Source organism: Artemia franciscana, chromosome 2 (genome assembly GCF_032884065.1).
Source record: "Artemia franciscana chromosome 2, ASM3288406v1, whole genome shotgun sequence".
Lineage (NCBI taxonomy): Eukaryota > Metazoa > Arthropoda > Branchiopoda > Anostraca > Artemiidae > Artemia > Artemia franciscana.
The window spans coordinates 40,877,349-40,899,568 of record NC_088864.1 but is presented as its reverse complement, the minus strand read 5'-3'; the positions used below and the strand labels follow the sequence as shown (position 1 = coordinate 40,899,568).

General features: G+C 34.9%; 1 protein-coding gene across 2 annotated transcripts in view; it reads left to right on the top strand.

Annotated features, from left to right (window-relative positions):
* The window catches only part of LOC136041597 (soluble guanylate cyclase 88E-like), a 129,948-nt gene that overhangs the window by 70,396 nt on the left and 37,332 nt on the right, over positions 1–22,220 (top strand). For both annotated transcript variants that reach the window (XM_065726305.1, XM_065726313.1), the window contains one exon: positions 8,170–8,293. In XM_065726305.1, the coding sequence (XP_065582377.1) occupies positions 8,170–8,293 (124 nt within the window). The remainder of the gene's footprint in view (positions 1–8,169; positions 8,294–22,220) is intronic.

Here is a 22,220-nt window from a genome sequence, read left to right as displayed (position 1 = left end):
TGAAAAGACAAAAGGTACTTTATGCTTAGTGTTACTAATACCTCCACTAATTTTAACACTATTACTACTTCTCAAGTTAAGGGTATTAAGGTTAAGCTTTCATGGAATTTTTATGGAGGATCTTGAACGAAATTAAATCATTCTTTGTGTAATTTGATTGTCAAAAGTGTGTATCAGCAATTTCCAGGAATGTCATAGAACTTTAAATTGAGACTTTAAATTGCAACACTTAATAAGGACATAGCGTTTGATTCGCAACATTTTTCTCTCATAGTTATTGATTCTTAAGAGAGGGTAAGTTCTTGTTCCTAATGGGAAAAGTGAGAGACAGCCACCTGTTGTTTGCAATTTCAAATCTATTTCCGAAAATGCCTCCCATCTGTTGGTTTACCCTATAACCTCGTAGAATATTCCAAAAGACCTCCCAAACTGAATATTACTTACAAGCCACACTGAGTTTCTTTATTCTTATGGGAATTCTGGCTAAGATTATAGATTTGCTCTGGGTAGCTTGTGCACGAGTCTGCGTATTGAGAATAGGCTAGGCAACAAGCCAACAACTCAGATTTTACAAACAGCATATATTGGAATAAGACATTTGTGTCATTCAACAGGTTTTTTTTTGTCACTCATTCAGCAAAGGAGACGTGTAGACTCCAAGCTCATAGGCTGATATAATTGATAATTAAATTAGACCGGTTTGTGTTATTCGAGAATATGAAATTCTTTTTAAAGCTATTTTAGAAAGCAATAAAAGTACCATAAAGGGCTCTGAGAGGCTTGGATCAGGACTAGAGAGGCTCGGAGGCACGTCATATAGGCCTAAATGAAAGGCCTAAAGGAAAGATACTAAAAATTGGGAAAAACTCGATCTGTCTTAGAATTGGCTAGGACTTCATTTGGTGCCGAGACTAGGGATGTGATGAGATGAGCACACTTTATTAAAAAGGCTAGAGAGGTTTGGAGATACATTATATAGGTCAAGATAAGGAAGGTAGATATAAAATAAGGAAATAGACCGATCGGTTAACGTCGATCAGTCTTGGAATAGGTTAAAATCTTCTTTGGAGCCATGAATTAGACAGCGGAGGGATGGCTGGGATAAATAGATGGCTGGGCTCTTAGATGTACATTAGATAGGGATAAATAAAAAGGAAGATACTAAAACTTTGGAAAAAGTCTACTGTTTTTGGAATAGGCTAGTACTTTTTCTTAAGGCTAGAATTAATAATGGAGGGGAGACGAACACGCTAGAAAACACTAGAGAGGTTTGAAGGTACGTTAGATAGAACTAACTAATGATGGATAATACTAAAAATGTCAGAAAACGTCTATTAATTTTGGAATAGTCTAAAATACGCTACAGGATCATTGGATAGGACTAAGTAAGGATGGAAGACAACAAAAACGTATGCTAAGGTCTATTGGTTTTAGAATAGGCTAAAACATGCTAGAAGAATATTGTATGTGACTAAATCCAGAACAACTACTAATTAAGACAGAGAAAGAATCCAAGGAATTCCAAGCGGGGCAAAAAGCTTACTAGGAACGGGTAAGAGGATCAAGAGGACAGGGAAAAAGCAAGAAAAACTCTTCAAACAGGGAATTGAAGTTATATAGGTGAAAGGAGGGCCAGAATTTCACACCGTCAAGCCAAACCACAAAACACCAAAACAAACAATCAATCGAGCAAAGCCACCTTTAGAGTTCTAAGGGAATCCCCAAGAAGTTAAAACATGAAACACAGCAAACCATAATATCAAAAAAAGACACCCTCGGTATTCTAAGAGGCATACCAGAAAAACCACGAATCAGCACTTCACATATCATACCATAATTATCGATCAATGCGCCTTCGAAAGATACAGAAAAAGCCCCAAGAAGTCAAAGTATGAAATACAACAAATCAAAATTTCAAAAAAGACACCTTCAGAATTCTAAGAAACATACTATAGAAACCACCAAAATAGCAAACTTAACACATCAAACTATAAATTTCGATCAATACACCTTCGGAATAGATGAAAAAAGCACCAAAAAGTCAAAGCATGAAACCTAGCAAACAAATGAATTTGATCATAGATACATATGAAAGCCTAAGAAACCTACCTCATAAAGCCAAAAATGGCAAACATAACACCTAAAACGATAACTTTTAGACAAATCAAACCATGGAATACAAACTAAGGGTCTCAAATCATAAGTTCCAGACGACACACATGAATTAATTATACTACCCTTTTATAAGAAAGGAGAGAAGACTGAATGTAGAAATTACCGAGGAATAAATCTTATAGATGTCACGGTAAAAATATTCGGGATAATTCTCTTGAATCGTTTCAAAAGTGCCTGGGAGAAAAATACCCGAGAAAGTCAAGCTGGCTTCAGACCAGGCAGAGGCTGCATTTATAATATTTTCGCCACCCGACTTATTATCCAAAAGTGCCAAAGGTATAACTTACCTCTAGCTTTAATATTCCTCAACTACACCGCGGCCTTCGACTCCGTTACTCGTCACTAACTCTGGAAAACCCTAGAAATCGATGGCATGCCTGTAAAGTTTATTGAACAAACTCAGGCATATTACTCAGATTCAACAAGTCGGATAAGAAGCTATGGGGAGAAAACTGAAGAATTCCTAGTCGAAAGGGGAGTAAAGCAAGGCTGTGTTCTCTCTCCAATCTTGTTTTATTACTGTATAGACTGGGTGCTAGAAAATGCCCTAATCCAACACAATGGTGCCAAAATTGGAAAAAATCTGTCCTTGACCGACTTGGATTACGCTGATGATGTCGGACTCTTCTCTGACCCCGAACATGCTCAAAAGATGCTAGATGACATTGTCGAATGATCAAGTCTGATTGGACTTTAAGTAAGCGCAGAGAAAACTAAATTTATGGACATGAATCATCCAACCCAAATATATTCGAGCGTGAACTTAAATCAGCTAGAAAGGGTTGAGTGCTTTACCTATCTAGGCTCCATACTTTGCATTGATGGCTCTTCAGACCTAGACATCCAGCAAAGAATACAGAGGGCGCAGTTTGTTTTCGCATCCCTTTCAAAGCCCCATTGGAACCGCCGAGAAATTTCCATTCTGACTAAAAGTCGAATCTATACGGCCACGGTCCGAACCATCCTACTCTATGGATGCGAAACTTGGTCCTTGAAGCTTCAACACGAGAGAACACTAGCTGCTTTCGAGCATGGATGCTTACGCCAAATACTTAGAATTTGCCGGCAAGATCGTATATCTAACTCCGATATTCGCTAACTCTGCAAGATTAGAAGAGATATTGCTACTACCGTTAAAAAGCACCGCTTAGAATGGCTGGGTCACGTCCTACAAAGACCGCCAGAATACCTGCCCCATCGAATCTTTCTAGTTTAGCGCTACGACTCTGGGAAGAGGCATCAAGGAGGATAAAAAAAGAACTGGTAGACCTTGATCAAGTCTGACCTGGATCCCATTGGTGGCTTTAATAAGTTTGGACATAGATGGTCGACCCAGTGGCTTCTGTTGGCATAGCAATTGGCAGCAGATCGTGAGACCTAGTCCAAAGAGGTCACAAGGATCCTGGATGCCGGGCAAGGCGGAAACGCCTGACTCCCGCCACAAGTGCAAGTAAGTAAAGTAAGAAACACACACATACGTAAGGCCACGAAACCTAGCTCAGGAATGCTTTAAATAGCAAACTACACATCCAAAGTAATAAATTCGGACCAGCACTCCTTCAAAATAGACAAAGAAAGCACCAGCAAGTCAAAGCATGAAACATAGCAAACCAATAATTTCGAATAAAGCTACAAAAACATAGTTTAAACTTTGTAAATTAACCCAACTTTGTATGATAGGCTTTGTTAATTTTACTGGAATAATGGTTATAAGAAAAAATTTAAAATTTATCATTGTAGGAATTATATTCCTTTTAAAATTTGGGACCTCTGGAAATAGATTATTGGTAACCCTGAAAACAGTTGAATTACTACGCCTTCTCTAGTAAGAAACACATAGAATAATAGGCTATTAGAGAAAAATACTTACTTCTCTATCCTCGTCGCTATCCTTTTTAAAGATTAAATAAAAAAAACTAGTTTTTTTAACTGACAGTAAGGAGCGACATTAAAACTTAAAACGAACAGAAATTACTCCGTATATGAAATGGGTTGTCCCCTCCGCAATCCCTCGCTCTTTACGCTAAAGCTTTTAATTGTTTGAAAAAGTAGAATTGTGGCAAAGAGTCAAACTTTAGCGTAAAGAGCGAGGGATTGCGGAGGGGATAACACATTTCATATACGGAGTAATTTCTGTTCGTTTTAAGTTTTAATGTCGCTCCTTACTTTCAGTTAAAAAAAACTAGTTTTTTTATTTAATTTCTGAACGTTTTTGAATTAATGTATGTTTGATTTTGGCTCTCCGCACATAAATTACTGAAATGAAATTTGTATATTTATTTTTTTGGCTAAATGGCTTTCTTTTAGTTTTAATCAGACGATTTTGAGAAATAAGGGGTGGGGAAGGAGCCCTAGCTGCCCTCCAATTTTTCGGTTACTTAAAAAGGCTACTAGAACTTTTAATTTTTAACGAACGTTTTTATTAGTAAAAAATATGCGTAACTTAAGAATTAACTTACGTAACAAACTTTTATATTCTTATATTTAAACTTTTATCTATCTATATATATAAAAATAAGTTGTCTGTCTGTCTGTGGATGGATGGATGGATGGATCAGGTGACGTCACCTGAAAAAACTGGATCAGGTGACGTCAAAACTGAAAAAACTAAAAAAAGGCAAAAACTACAAAAAAAACTAAAAACTAATAAAAAAAATAAAAAAGCTAAAAAACTAAAAAAACTATAAAGGTAAAAACCAATAAAAAACTAAAAAAAAAACTGAAAAAACTAAAAAAAGGCAAAAACTACAAAAAAAAAACTAAAAACTAATAAAAAAGTAAAAAAGCTAAAAAACTAAAAAAACTAAAAAAACTAAAAAAAGGTAAAAAACTAAAAAAAATAAAAAATAAAAAAAAACTAAAAAAAAGGAAAAAACTGAAAAATAAGCTAAAATAAAGGTAAAAACCAATAAAAAACTAAAAAAAAAAGGAAAAAACTAATAAATGACGACACTCAAAGAGAAAGCGACCAGGACAAAAGGAATGTTCGATTAGCAATCAACAAAGCACCGGGACACAGGGAGTATAAATGACGACCAGGACATAAGTAAAAAAAAAAAACTATCTATATATATAAAAATAAGTTGTCTGTGGATCTGTGGATCGTGGATCAGGTGACGTCACCTGAAAAAACTGGATCAGGTGACGTCAAAACTGAAAAAACTAAAAAAAGGCAAAAACTACAAAAAAACTAAAAACTAATAAAAAAAATAAAAAAGCTAAAAAACTAAAAAAACTAAAAAAAAGGCAAAAACTACAAAAAAAACTAAAAACTAATAAAAAAGCTAAAAAACTAAAAAAACTAAAAAAAAGGCAAAAACTACAAAAAAACTAAAAACTAATAAAAAAAATAAAAAAGCTAAAAAACTAAAAAAACTAAAAAAACTAAAAAAAGGTAAAAAACTAAAAAAACTAAAAACTAAAAAAAACTAAAAAAGGTAAAAACTAAAAGAACTAAAAAAGAAAAAAATAAATGACGACACTCAAAGAGAAAGCGACCAGGACAAAAGGAATGTTCGATTAGCAATCAACAAAGCACCGGGACACAGGGAGTATAAATGACGACCAGGACACAAGTAAAAAAAAAAATTAACAAAACTAAAAAGAAGGTAAAAACTACAAAAAAACTAAAAAGAAAAAAAAACTAAAAACTAATAAAAAAACTAAATACAGACCGGGACACCGGGATACAAATGACGACCGGGGCCCGGGACTCAGGGAATATAAATGACGACCGGGACACTGGGACACAACTACAACGGGGACACCGGGGGAAACAGGGGGATGTAAATGACGACCGGGACAGGGAATGGTCGATTAGCAATCACCATCAACAAAGCTCAAGGGCAATCATTAGAATCATGAGGTATAGATCTGAATACAGATTGTTTTCCCATGGACCATTATATGTTGCATGTTCAAGAGTCGGTAAACCTGACAATCTATTTATATGCAAAGACAATGGGACAGCAAAGAATGTTGTATATTCGCAAGTTTTACGTAGTTAAAACCATATATATATATCTATCTATATTCACAGGTGGGACATAGGGACACAACTACAATGGCGCGTAACTATTATGGCGCGTAACGACTTACGCGCGCGGGGGGGCTTGGGGGGGGGCGCGAAGCGCCCCCACCAACTAGGTGTTGGGGTGGCGCGAAGCGCCACCCCAACAGCTAGTATTCTTATAATTTTACTATGTGTACGAGGGGGTTGGTACCCTCGTTAATACCTCGCTGTTTGCACTAGATCGTAAGTTTTGTCCCAATTCTTTAAGAATGACCCCTGAATCAAAAAGGCCGTAGAATAAATAGTTGAAATTACTAAAAATACTTTAGCATAAAGAGCGAGGTATTTATCTCCTCCTAAATACCTCGCTCTTTATGCTAAAATATTTTTAGAACCCCTCATATGCGTAATAATCTCTGTTCGTTTTAAATTTCAATGCTATTCCTTACTTTCAATTGAAAAAACATTTTCATGTTTATTTTTTCATCGGTTTTTAAAGTAATGCTAGAAAATCCTGCGCCCTTTTCATTGAAATTTTCTTCCCCATGACACATTCCTCCAAGGAAAGATCCTCCCATGTAGCCCCCTCCCATCAACCCAACCCCCAAACCAAAAAAAAACCCTTGACCCAAACCCCAAACCCCTTGAAAACGTCTGTACAATTCCCAATAACCATTACTATGTGTAAACACTGGTCAAAGTTTTTAACTTGCAGCCCCTCCTCCAGAGATTGTGGGGGAGTAAGTCATTCTCAAAGACATAGTTATTATGGTTTTCGACTATGCGGCCAATTTTTTGATCACTTAAAAAGGGCACTAGAACTTTTCATTTCCGTAAGAATGAGCCCTCTTGCGACACTCTAGGACCACTTAGTCGATACGATGACCCATGGGGAAAAGAAAAAAAAAAACAAAAAAAACAAACAAATAAACACGCACCCGTGATTTGTCTTCTGGCAAAAAATACGAAATTCCACATTTTTTTAGATAGGAGCTTGAAATTTTTGCTATAGGGTTCTCTGATACGCCAAATGCGATGGTGTGATTTTGGTTAAGATTCTATGACTTTTAGGAGATGTTTCCCCCTATTTTTCAAAATAAGGCAAATTTTCTCAGGCTCGTAACTTTTGATGACAAAGACTAAATTAATTGAAACTTATTTATTTAGAATCAGCGTGAAAATTCGATTCTTTTGATGTATCTTTTAGCATCAAAATTCCGTTTTTTCGAGTTTCGTTTACTATTGAGCCGGGTCGCTCCTTACTACAGTTCGTTACCACGAACTGTTTGATACAATTCTTCATCAGTCACCAAACTTTTTTTTAGAACAATGCGATTGGACTACGATAATGAATCCAATATCATTCATCAAGGCTTTTCAAATATAGTAAAGGAAAAGTAGATCAAATATGCACTCAATGAAAATTGCTCTATCAGACTAATAGACGCATATAATCCTTATTAATGACCGTGTCACGCTATTTTCTTATCCGGAATCTAGGGATTGTTGGTGAGTGCATTTCTAAGGATTAGTCGTTGAACTTGAGATGGTGGGAGGAAGTAGCCTTCCCAAAGAAGTGCTATAATTCATTATTAGGCTTCTACTATTGCAAATCTTACTATGTAATTGAGTTTACATTCGTGAATATAAAAATTAAAGAACTTGGCATATTGGGGATCGGCTTGGGGAAAGCTTGTTTTTAATATATAAATTATTGTCAAAAATTTTCAATTTAAATTGATAAGGATCTCTGTTTACTTCTCGTTCATTACTATACAACATTTAATTTCAGACGACATTTAGACACAGAATGTTCTCATTTTCACATAGAAAAAAACGTTTCTGCACATCTTAAAAACCCATTTTTCTTCCTTCTGTGACATCTATGAGATTATGCCTCTACTTATAGCTTTATTGGATGAAGTAAAGCTTTAAAAAAATGCTTTTTACCATTATTATAATTATTATTATTTCATTTTTAGCTCATTGATGAAAATCGAGTATCTGGGAAACTCCTTACGTCTGGTGTTACCTGATGCAAAAGGAAAACTAATGCGTGATTATTTCTTGCTTCACAGACCTCTTGTCGAATTTAATTATGAAACGGTAAGTCGATATCGTTAATTTTAGGTACCAGTAATAAGGGCATATGACCCTGTAGAACCGATTAACGGGAGAGTAGTGACACATACAAAATTTATCTCATGGTTGCAGCGGTGTCTGCAACCTAATAAAGAGAAAACCACAACCCATATTAATCGGAAGATTCAAGAGCCTCTCCTTTTTATGGAACTTGGTATTAACTAAGTAACATATAGCAATCGCAAATTCTGTCGGTCCCGGTTTCGCTACTTTAGGCACTTCCAGGTAGGCTAGGACGATGAAATTTGGCAGGCGTATCAGGGACCAGACTAGCTTAAATTAGAAATAGTCGTTTCTCGATTTGACCATCTGGGGGGAGAGTGGGGGGCCCTTTAATTCGGAAAAAAATAGAAAAATTGAAGTATTTTTAACTTACGAACGTTTGATCAGATCTTAATAAAATTTGATGTTTGGAAGGATATCGAGTTTCAGAGCTGTCATTTTAAATCCCGACCGGATCTGGTGACATTGGGGGGGATTTAGGAGGGGAAACCTAAAATCTTGGAAAACACTTGGAGTGGAGGGATTGGGATGAAACTTGGTAGGAAAAATTAGCACAAGTCCTAGATACCTGATTGACATAACTGGAACGGGTCCACTCTCTTTGGGGTAGTTGGGGGGTGTGTGTTAATTCTGAAAAATTAGGAAAAAATGAAGTACTTTTAACTTACGAATGGGTGATCGGATCTCAATGAAATTTAATATTTAGAAGGATAACGTGCCTCAAAGCTCTTATTTTAAATCCCTAACGGATCTGGTGACAATGGGGGAAGTTTGGGGTGGGAGAACCTAAAATCATGGAAAACGCTTAGATTGGAGGGATCGGGATGAAAATTGGTGGGAAAATTAGCAGAAGTCTTAGATACGTGATTTACATAATTGGAACGGATCCACTCTCTTTGGGGTAATTGAGGGGGGGGGGGTAATTCTGAAAAATTAGAAAAAATGATGTATTTTTAACTTACGAAGGAGTGATCGGATCTTCATGAAACTTCATATTTAGAAGGACATCATAACTCAGATCTCTTATTTTAAATCTTTTATTCTTATTTTAAATCCAGCTTCATTGGGGGGGGGGTACTTGGGGGGACCAGAAATCTTAGAAAATACTTAAAGCGGAGAGATCAGGATGAAACTGGATGGGAAGAATAAAAACCTGTCTAAGATACGTGACTGGCATAACCAGACCGGATCTGCTCTCTTTGGTGGAGTTGGGGGGGAGGGGGTAATTTTGAAAATTGAGGTACTTGTAACTTACGAAAGGGTGACCAGATCTTAATGAAATTTGATATTTAGAAGGATCTTGTGCTTTAAAGCTCTAATTTTAAATTCCGACCAGATCCTGTGACATTGGGGGGAGTTGGAGGGGAAAACCAGAATTCTTGGAAAACGTGAAAATCGGTGTATTTTTTATTTTACGAAGAGGTGATCGGATTTTAATGAAACTTGATATTTAGAAGGAATTCATGTCTTAGAGCTTTTATTTCAAATCCCGAGCAAATCTTTTGATATTGGGGGGAGTTGGGGGGGATCTTGGAAAACACTTGGAGTGGAGGAATCGGGATGAAGCTTGGTGGATAGAATAAGCAAATGTCCTTGATACGTAATTGATGTAACCGTACTGGATTTGCTCTCTTTGGGGGAGTTGGGGGGAGGTGTTCAGTGATTTGGCGATTTTGGTGTTTCTGGACGGGCTAGGACGATGAAAAATGGTAGGCGTGTCAGGCAGATGCACAAATTGACTTCATAAAGTCGTTTTCCATAGATTCGACCATCTGGGGGGCTAAAGGGAGAAAAAAAAATTAGAAAACATTAGGTATTTATAACTTACGAGTGGGTGATCGGATCTTAATGAATTTTGAAATTTAGAAGGACATCGTGACTCAGAGCTCTTATTTTAAATCCTGACCGGCATTTAAGCCTCTGACTTTCCTTTTAAATCAATCTATTGATTCTTAGAATTTTGTTAGAGCTCATACCATATGAGCTCTTGGCTCGTAGCTCATCTTGCCTCGTCACAAGTGCCATATAAGCTCTTAGCTCTTGTTATTTTCGGGTGTGATCGTGTACGAAACAGTGGTAAGAGAATCTTCATAGAGGGCTCATAAGCAGGGAAACCAATAGATCTACTGCGGTTTTAAGTAACAAAAGAGATCGTGCCACAGCTGACTGGTAAACAAAACGGAATTTGTAAACAAAATGAAAATTAATAAACAAGGATATAATTTCGCAAGTTGAAGTATAATCAAAATAACAGCTAGAGCATATTAGTAGGTAACCTGTAAACCTGTAGCTGTCTATGGACTATCTTCTTTGATAGTCACAAACCATGCTATCGAAGGATTGTTTTAAAAAGAGTCAAGTGAAAAATAGGTGCCAATGAAAAAGGTGTCAAAATTACTAATTTTGAGACTCGAAAATGTAGAATTATGCCTTTATGAGTACATGATTTTTTAGTGTCATGGGGAGGAGCCAATGACTTATTTTTGAGGCTGCAATTTTAGTTCTTGACATGAATTTAGAGGAAAACTAAATCCTCATTAGAATGTAAACTATGATTCGACAAAGATTTATCCAGGTTTTTGGAAATCCACTCTAAGTTGGATGAATATTAGTCGAAAAAATATTTGAGTATACTACAGAATATGCATTAAAAATTTACGTAAAAACAATCTAATTTGAAACCCTTCCCATTTTCAATTTGAAACAAAATGATTGTCCAGTATACCAAAGAAAAATAAATAGCCCTTCAAGTGAAATATTTGATTTGAGAATTGCATTCCAAAAATGACATCAGTAAGTAGTCGACCTGATATAGAAAAACACAAACAACCTAAGAATTGAAAACTCGAACGCTATATATTTAGTCACTAATTTTATTTCCATGTTTGTAAATTAATTTCTAATTTTCCACTTTTCAAACTTGATTATTGTTTCAAATCCATATGCATTTGCATATATAATATTGTGATGGTAATTCCATGTTTGGAAATGTGCTGGGTTCTTATCATGTTTACATGAAAATTATCGGTATCACAATTGCCCCAGCAGAAGTAACCATTGAAAGAACGAACTACGGCCCATAGTAAACCAAAATTTGAACCAGTGTTTTAAGCAAAAATGTTCTGCTTTTAGTAGCTGATTTAGGAATGGCAGCTATTATTTTGATTAATAGTAAAATTATAATTTTGAAAACAAAATTGTAGAGACTTCAAAAATAGCTGGAAACTCCCTCAGAAAGGGCGATGGATGAAAAGGATAGAACAGAATTAGAATCACTGTTGCCAAAAGCCCAATACTGAAAGACTTACAGCCCCCTAGCGTGAACATAAAGGAAGATGAGGTTTTTAATTGATAGCACTGATGTGTCCTCGTTTTGTCTTGGTTTTACTAGAAATGAGGTACCTAGTGTGCCAACCCCAAAAGATTCACTTTTACATAAGGGTGTAAGATATACATCCTAGGATTTCACCATAGAGCAGATAAACTACCCCAAATGTCAAAAAGAGTCTCGGACCGGCTATGATTAGTCTAAAACACGGAAATATAACCTAAGAGAGTAAAAATCACTTCAAATAAATATAGTAAACCATATACAAGAGCAGATATATCTTACGATTACACTTAATTCACTCTAATATAGCTTATAAATGATGCCAAGTATTGAAAAATTGTATTAGAAAGACCTGATCAAAAGAAATAGTCCTTAAAATGTCGTAAATGGTAACATAAGGCAAAGAAATCAGTAATTAGCCATAATATGTCGGATATATGGTTCAAATTAGCCAATGGGTTATTTTACCAAGGTATCACCTATCCAATCGAAATAATAGCGCAAGTCAAATAAAGTTATAAGATTTATCTTATGATTTTACTAATCAGGTAAAATCAAGCTGTGTTAGCTCAAATACTAAACTTTTAAAAAATAGTTTTAAATTATATAAAATAAAAAAATGTTTCCTAAAAATCGTTGTCTTAGACACATTGAATTGTCTCAGACAAGGAAATATAGTCTAAAAATATACTAATTAAGTCAAATAAGCACATTACATATAAGATCAAAATATGTTTTCAAACATCAATTTTCAAATAAATAAATAAATTCCGAAGAACCGAAATAAATAAATAAAATAAATAAATAAATAAATAAATCAAAATAAATTCTCTAAGAATGCATTAGTCTGCTATTCATCTGTTTCTTTTTTTTAGGAAAGGGATTTCTTTTCAAGGCTGAAGCGCAGACAACATGTTTCAAGCTAAAGGAAATCGAAAAAAACGTTTAAGTTCCAAAAAAAATTCTGGGGATATGGTCAGCAATTGGAAGGAAAAAGCAATCAAAAACAAATAAAATTGGGATCGAAAATAAATAAAATTTGAATCGGAAATAAATAAAAATTGCCTCAAGGGGAGGCTTCGGAGGTCCTTCGCAAACTTTATTTACGTTCTTTTTAGCTTTTATTATTCCTCTTCGTTTTCTTTGGAATTCTGAGCCCAATATAATCTATAGATTTTGTTTAACATCGTTCTCCAGCGTCCCCTAGAAGTTCTGGCTCTATATCCCTAGCCACTCTTGAAATATTAAATATTTACCTTCTTTTTATTTTCTATTGGAAGTTATATGGTCACAGCTGAACAAAGTTGGTCACAGCTGAATTAAAGTTGGTTCAAGACGAAGACTCGAGAAAAAAAAATCTATTTCGTAGTTCTTAGATAGGGGCTTAAAAAATCCCTTCCAAGGTCCTTGGAAATGTTAAACTTGGTGATACTTGGTGAATCTTCATCAAAATCACAGTGCTGTCTTTGGCTATACTATATTTTTCCCTTTTTTAAAAGCATACACATTTTTTATACTAATCACTTACAGTGGTTAACTTTAATCTTTAAGAAATTTAAATATTTGAGAAAATCTTCAAAAAATTATACATAATTTTTGCATTGTTTTTAAACAGACCTTACACTAAGGATCCATACTTCCGCCTTCTGTACAGGCAGTCATATAAATCTAACCTTTTAAACTTCACTCAAACATTTTTATAATAAGGAGGAAGTTGTCCCCTTGTAACACTCATATTGCATGCTGCGTCCAGTGGTGCTCATCCAAGTTCAAGGAGGTTGAGCAGAAAGTTTCCAAATCCCTTCCATATCGATCTAAATAACCTGTCACGGAAAATTGAGGTGGGTCACAAAATACATTTGGAAGTTTCAGTCTCCCGCACTTCACACTTGTTGGAACGCAATTATAAGTACAGCACATAAATTAAGGGGATTTGATACCTCAAAGGATTGCCCCATCTCGTCAATTACATATTTTTTTAGTTTGTGTGGCCAAACTATTTAGAATTGACTGAGCGACCTTTTTGGAACTTGTGATTGGATAAGAAATCTGAGAAAAAGACAGAAAATTAAAAGCCGACTTCAACCTTCTCGGAATTATTAAAGAACTGAAAATGATTTAATTTATCCCGTTTTGTGTTGGAGATGGCGATAATCAGATTTATTAGAAAGTATGAATTTTGCTTTTTTGATTATCCGGAGCATAATTTTCTGTTTAAAATCTTCCATCATACCTTGTTGGTGAATATTGGAAATCTGGTCAAACGAAGTATCATTTGAGTATTTTGACAGCTTTAGGAGTTCCATGTTGTTCTGACAATCTTAAATGTAAATTTTTCCGACACAGGATGCATATTATCTGTGTGGTATTTACGTTGAATGCACAGCACTTTGCCTAAGTATCATTTGCTTTTAGAACTATTGACATATATAAGATCCCATATCTATTTTTAACAAAATTGCTTTGGGAGTTCCCTCTGGTGCTGGGAAAATTTTCTGACGGATCATCAAACAGTTCGTGGTAACGAACTGTAGTAAGGAGCGATCCGGCTAAATAGTAACCGAAACTCTAAAAAACGGAAATCTTTTACCAATAGTTACATCAAAAGAATTTTATTTCTATGTTGATTTTAAATATATAAGTTTCATCAAGTTTAGTCTTACCGATCAAAAGTTAAGAGCTTGAGAAAATTTTCCTTTTTTAGAAAATAGGGGGAAGCATCCCCTAACAGTAATAGAATCTTTACAAAAATCGCACCATTAGATTCAGTGTATAGGAGAACACTACTGTAGAAGTTTCAAGCTCATATATGCAAAAATATGGAACTTTGTATTTTATGCCAGAAGACAGATTATGGATGCGTGTTTTTTGGTTGTTTTTTTTTTTTCCCAGGGATGATCGTACCAACCCGGTTTTCCTAGAATGTCGCGGGAGGGCTCATTCTAAGGGAAATTAAAAGCTACAGTATCCCTTTTAAGTGACCAAAAAATTGGAGGGTAGGCTACCTAGGCCCCTCCCACGTTCATTTTTTCCAAAGTCACCGGATCAAAATTTTGTGATAGCCATTTTATTCAGCATAGTCGAAAAACCTAATGACTATGTCTTTGGGAACGACTTAATCCCCCACAGTCCTCGGGGGAGGGGCTGCAAGTTACAAACTTTGACTATTGTTTACATATTTACAGGATTGTGTATTGTTTACAGGATTTTCTAGCATTATTTAAAAAAAAAACAATGAGAAAATAAATCAAAAAAAAATTCAACTGGAAGTAAGGAGCAGCATTAAAACTTAAAACGAAAAGAAATTATTATGTACATAACGATGGTCGTCTCCTCCTTAATACCTCGCTCTTTACGCTAAAGTATTTCTAGTAATTTCAACTATTTCTTCTACGGCCTTTGTGATACTGGGGTCATTCTTAAAGAATTGAGACCAATTCAAGCTTTAGTAAAAAGAGCGAGTTATTAACGAGGGGAGATTTACGAGTTTTTATGAAACAAAAATGTTTGTAAAAAAAATAAGTTCTAATTACATTTTTTAATAGCCAAAAATTGGAGGGTGACTAGTCTCCCCCGCCACTTTTTTTTTACCAAAATCGTCCGATCAAAACTATGAGAAAGCCTTGTAGCCAAAAAAAAATAATGAAAAAATATGCAAATTTCGTTTTATGGTCACTTTTTCTATTTTAATTTTTTCCTTTGCCACTAATTTTGTTCATTACGGAAAATTCGTCCTTGGATCTGAACTTTTGACACAAATACAGGCATACCTTGCTTGAACCAGAATCATGGAAGGATTTTAATCTCTATTACTGCAGAACCAAAGTGGGTCTATAGCATCTCTAACGTTTTTGTTCCTCCTACCTCCAACATTTAGCAAAATGGAACTTTATACCTTGTTTAAATGCAGAAATATATTCATCTGTGTGATTTAAGGCTGAATTTGCGCCCTGTCCTTCTCCAACACTCCTCTCCCTTGCGAACATCATGTGCAAGCAGACATATTGTAACTTAACTGGAGTGGAATCATAAACAAATTTTCCATCTGTGTAGTTGAAAGAACCTATGTTTCTGCAAGAAGACTGGCAGGCTTCCTTTTACTGGAGCAAGGATTTTTTGCTAAAGGTAAAGATTTTATTGGCGGATGTAATTTCGAGTTCCAACTACGTTCCGTACATCAAATACTTCAGATCCAAATAGTAGAGAACATGTGGATATTGTAATCTGGAAATGTAGATGCTATGTGCATGCAAGATATGAAACTCAACGGACCAAGAGAAACTCTAGGTTAAGGGGGACCTCCCGAATAAGTCCGAATAAGGAATAAGGAATAAAAACCGAGTAAGGTTTTCAGAGCATGTCTTCTGTCCAGAATCAAAACTTTCCGTCAAGGAAGGTCATGACAAGGCAGCGGAAGCATATCATGCGGTATATCTTTTTCTATCGAATTTCACATACCATTGAAGAAGACAAAGATATCAACAAAATATAAACCATGGTAAAAAGTCAGCTATAAGAAGGCCTTTGATGCAAAGAATAAAGAATAACAAACCTGGCTTTTGTTCAAGAGCGAAGATGATCGAGTACGATTTGTGCAAGCACGGCTATCAGAAAGCGATTTGAAATCAGTGTTAATTTTGTCAAAGCTTTCAACTCAGTGGTTCGGGATTTGCTATGAAATTGATGAAGAAAAAATATTTGGTTTGTAGTGAATGTGTTGATCAAACAGTTCGTGGTAGCGAACTGTAAGTAAGGAGCGACCCGGCTCAATAGTAACTCAAACTCTACAAAACAGAATTTTGATAATTCAGAAGTTACAAGCCTGAGAAAAATTTGACTTATTTTCGAAAAAAGGGGAAAAAAACCTAAAAGGCATAGAATCTTAATTAAATTCACACCATCAGATTCAGCGCTTCAGAAAACCTTACTGTACAGGTTTTAAGCTCCTACCTGTACAAATGTGGAATTTTGTGGCCAGAAGAAAGATTACGTATGCGTGTTTATTTATTTTTTTTCCTTTTGTCCCAGGGTGATTGTATCAACCTAGTGGTCCAAAAACGTCGCAAGAGGGCTCATTCAAACGGAAATTAAAGGTTCCAGTGCCCTTTTTAAGTTACCAAAAAATTGGAGGGCAACTAGGCCTCCTCCCACGCTCATTTTTTCCAAAGCCAGTGGATCAAAATTTTGAGATAGCCATTTTGTTCAAAATAGTCAGAATATCTAATGTCACTGAGGACGAAATAATCCCTCACAGTCCCCGGGGGAAGGGCTGCAAATTATGAACTTCCCCCATTGTTTATATATAGTCTGGTATTGGTTATTGGGAATTATACAGATGTTTTTCAGGAGGGGGGTCTGGTGGGAGGGGTAGGGGAACTGGGGGAAGAGAATTTCAATGAAGGGGCCCTGGATTTCCCAACATTATTTAAAAAACAATCAGAAATTAAATAAAAAAAGTTTTTTCAACCGGTAAGGAGCAGCATTAAAACTTAAAACGAACAGAAATCATTGCATATATAAGGGCGTTCGTCTCCTCCGTATGAAAATGAAAGTCACAAGTTGAGTTATTCTCAAATGACTGAAATAAATGATAGCAAAGATCTTTAAAAGATTAAATAAGAAAAACAAGTTTTTTTTAACTGCAAGTAAGGAGCGACATTAAAACTTAAAACGAACAGAAATTATTACGTATATGAGGGGGTTCGTCCCCTCGTTGGTGCCTCGCTCTTGATGGTAAAGTATTTTTTAATAATCTTGAAAGAGCTATTTAGTCTAATCGAATGGCCTTTGTGATTCAGGGGTCATTCTTAAAGAATTGGAACAAAATTGAAACTTTAGCGTAAAGAGCGAGGTATTGATGAGGGGGTGAACCCCCTCATATTACGTATATGAGGAAGTTCGCCCCCTCGTCAATACCTTACTCTTTACGCTAAAGTTTGTAGTTTGTTAAATAATGGCCGATATAAACAATAATTTGTTTGTGTTATTTTCCAGCCAATCTTAGCATTTAATTTTACCTTAGGCAGCTCCATAACTTTAATTTTTATGTGATATTATATCAAAGATAGTGTATGTCTTCGGCTTCTCGTTGTTATTAAATGATGAAAAACAAGTTTTTTCCAAATGAAAGTAAGGAATAACATTAAAACTTAAAACAACCATAAATTATATCGTGTATCAAACAGTTCGTTGTAACGAACTGTAGTAAGGAGCGACCCAGCTCAATAGTAACCGAAACTGTAAAAAACGGAATTTTGATACCAATAGTTACATCAAAAGAATCACATTTTTATGCTGATTTTGAATATATAAGTTTCATCAAGTTTAGTCTTATCCATCAGAAGTTTCGAGCCTGAGAAAATTTGCCTTGTTTTGGAAAATAGGAAAAAAAACCCTAAGAGTCATAGAATCTTAACGAAAATCACACCATCGCATTCAGCGTATCAGAGAACCCCACCGAAGAGGTTTCAAGTCTTATATACAAAAATGTGGAACTTCGTATTTTTTGCCAGAAGACAGAGGACTGGTGCGTGTTTATTTTTTTTTATCTATTTTTTTTTCTTTTCCCCAGGGGTGATTGTATCGACCCAGTGGTCCTAGAATGTCGCAAGAGGGCTCAACTTCAACTTCAAATTTTTCTTTATTCAACTCAAAAAATACACAAACAATATTATGCCCCAACAGAGAGCAGAGCTCGTAAGGCTGGGACAGTGCAAAAACATAAGAAAACACATCAACATCTCATCGTAATAATGATTTCAAAATATAATACGGTAGAAGACACATAAAATAGAAAAAAAAACTCATAAAAGACAAGTAAATATATAAATATCAGGCAGGAGGGGCGTGGGAGGCCGTCCCAGACACAGGGACACAAAAACAAACACACAAATAAGAAGATCAAATAATTTAAATTTCCATCATCAGTGGTGAATAATCAAAATTTTAGCAAACAATCTTTAATATTTGCTTTTTTAAATTTAGCTGAGATTTTTGCTGAGATTTTTGGGATGGATCAAACAGAATTTTATCATTCAGCTTATGATTGTTAGCAATGAAGGGTATTTGGTATCTAATCGAAAACCTTGACCTTTCAGAGCTTACAAAAGGAATTTGATACATCCTAGACCTCCGACAATCGAACGAGGAAGTAAGATTAACAGAGATTTGTCATAGAAATAATTTTTAGAATTTTGGATTTGAAAATGCCATATGGATGTATTTAATATTTGTATATCATTTAAATCCAACAAATTTAAGAAGAGGAATAATGTTTTAGTTTCCGAAACATTTTCAAGTTTTGAAGGTCGATGTAAGAAATTTCCAAGTATTCTTATTGCCCTATTTTGTAGTACCTGTAAGGGTTTTATATGCTTCCAAAATGTATTAAGATATACAACTGAGCAATAATTCAAATAAGAAGTAATTAGAGAGTGGTAAATTATTTTTAAAATGGTAAAAGGAAAAATATTCTTCACACGGTACATCGACCCAATATTTTGCGCAAGTTTTAATCTTAAATACTCAATATGATTATGAAATGACAAAAGGGGATCAAGAAAAACTCCTAAATAACGATATGATTGGATCCTACAAATTTTTTGATCACCGACCTGTAGCTCCTCACAAGAAATCTCTCGAGTGGAACGTTTTGAACGACCAAAAACCATAAAATTAGTTTTCTTAAAATTCGGTAGTAGTTTATTAGAAACAAATTTACCTCATTTTAGAAAATAGGGGGAAACACCCCCTAAAATTCATACGATCTTAACGAAAATCACACCAACAGATTCAGCGTATCAGAGAACCTTATTGTAGAAGTTTCAAGCCCCTATCTACAAAAATGTGGAATTTTGCATTTTTCGCCAGAAGACAAATTACGGATGCGTGTTTATTGTTTTTTTTTGTTTTTTGTTGTTTTTTTTCTCCCCCAGGGGTGATAGTATCGACTCAGTGCTCCTAAAATGTCGTGAAAGGGCTCATTCTAACGGAAATTAAAATTTCTAGTGCCCTTTTTAAGTGACCAAAAAATGGAGGCCATCTAGGCCCCCTCCCACGCTCATTTTTTCCTAAAGTCAACGGATCAAAATTTTGAGATAGCCATTTTGTTCAGCATAGTCGAAAAATATAATAACTATGTCTTTGAGGACGATTTACTCCCCACAGTCTCCGAAGGAGGGGCTGCAAGTTACAAACTTTGACCAGTGTGTATATATAGTAATGGTTATTGGGAAGTGTACAGACGTTTTCAGGGGACTTTTTCGCATTGGGGGTGGGTTGGGGGGAGCGGATTACGTGGGAAGATCTTTCTATGGAGGAATTAATCATGAGGGAAGAGAATTTCTATTAAGGGGGCGCAGGATTTTCTAGCATTATTTAAAAAAAAATACGAAAATAAATAAAAAAAAAAGTTTTTTCAACTGGAAGTAAGGAGCAGGATTAAAACTTAAAACGAACAGCAAATGTTGCTTATATAAGGGGGTTTGTCTCCTCTACAATACGTTGCTCTTTACGCTAAAGTATTTATAGTAATTTCAACTATTTATTCTCCGGTCTTTTAATTCAGGGGTCATTCTGAAAGAATTGGGAAAAAATTCAAGCTTTAGTTTAAAGAGCAAGGTATTAACGAGGGGAAAAAACCCCTCATATACGTAATAAAAATACACAAATATAGAAATTCATTAGGTAAGTTAATTCGTAAGTTTCGTATATTTATTACTAATAAAAACGTTCGTAAAAGAAAGTTCTAGTTGCATTTTTAAGCAACAAAAAATTGGAGGGCAACTAAGCCTCCTTCCCCACCTTTTTTTTTATCAAAATCGTCCGATCAAAATTATTAGAAAGTCATTTAGCCCAAAAAAAGTAATATGCAAATTTAATTTTAATTATTCATGTGCGGTGAGCTAAAATCAAAACATGCATTAATTCAAGAACGCTCAGAAATTAAATTGAAAAAACACGTTTTTTTAACTGCAAGTAAGAAGCGACATCAAAACTTAAAACGAACAGAGATTATTCCGTATATGAAAGGGGTTGTCCCCTCCTCAACGCCTCGCTCTTTAAGCTAATTTTTTTTTTATTGTTTTAAAAAGTAGAGTTTGACAAAGAGTCAAACTTAGCGTTGAAGAGGAGACAACCCCTTTCATATACGGAATAATTTCTGTTCGTTTTAAGTTTTAATGTTGCTCCTTACTTGTAGGTAAAAAAAACTTGTTTTTATTTATTTAATCTTTTAAAGATCTTTTCTATCATTCATTTCAGTCATTTGAGAATTGCTCAACTTGTGGCTTTCATTTTCATAAAAATAGTTTCGATGTCTTTGGCCGTTTTATTACTATACCTTACAAAATCAGTTCCGCATATATCGATAATTTAAGTTACGTGGGAGGATCGTTCCATGGAGAAATTTCTCGTGGGGGAAAAGAATTTTCCTTAGAGCGGGAGCTGGATTTCCCGATGTTATTTTAAAATGATCAGCAATTAAAAAAAACACGTTTTTTTTCAACTGAAAGTAAGAAGCAGCATTAAAATTTCAAATGAACAGAAAACATTACGTATATGAGATAGATTGCCTCTCCTCAATAGCCCGCTCTTACGCTAAAGTTTCTTTTTTAACTTTTAAAAGAGGCTATTATTCTAATTAAACAGCCCTTGTGATTCAGGAGTCATTCTTAAACAACTGGAACCAAAATCAAACTTAGGTTATTATTAGTTTATTATTAATGCAACTTTCGTTTTAATTATTCATGTTCGGTGAGCCAAAATCAAAAACGTGCAGAAATTAAATAAGAAAATAAGTTTTTGTTCAACTGAAAGTATGGAGCGTCATTAAAACTTAAAACGAACAGAAATTATTCCTTATATGAAAAGGGCTGTCCCCTCCTCAACAACCCGCTCTTTATGCTAAATTTTTTATTGTTTTATAAAGTAGAGCTGTGAGAAAGGGTGAAACTTTAGCGTAAAGAACGGGACGCTGAGGAGGGAACAGACCCTTTCATATACAGAATAATTTCTGTTCGTTTTAAGTATTAATGTCGTTCCTTACTCTCACTTAAAAGAAACTTTTTTATTTATTTAATTTTTACAAGAGCATACATCTTGGTAATATTAAAAAATGCCGCCTCACTGAGGAGTTTCCTCAATGAATATTTTTAATTTGTTTGTTTTTAAGTGTAGATGGTACATAAATATAGTCATTAGCTTTGGACTTAAAAAATATTGGTACTGTTAAGAGGAAAGGAGATGGAATAAAAAAATAAAATAAAGAGCATCATCTCCACCCCACCCCAAAGAAAGTAGTGAAATTTTTCTAATACCGAGGAAATGATAATAATAGATCAAATGGCAAAATTGTTGAACTTGTGCTGATGTTTTGAAAAAGAACATTTTGAAGTCAAGAGTCAGAATTATTTTAGAAGAAATCTTTTTTTCTAAGGTTTGGAAGCTATTAAAAGTGCTATGTGTACAGACCGGTCAGCGCTTAATATTTAAGTGTGGTCATACAAAACAAATCTTAAAAGCAATTTTAATTAATTTTTAGCAAAATACATAGTCATT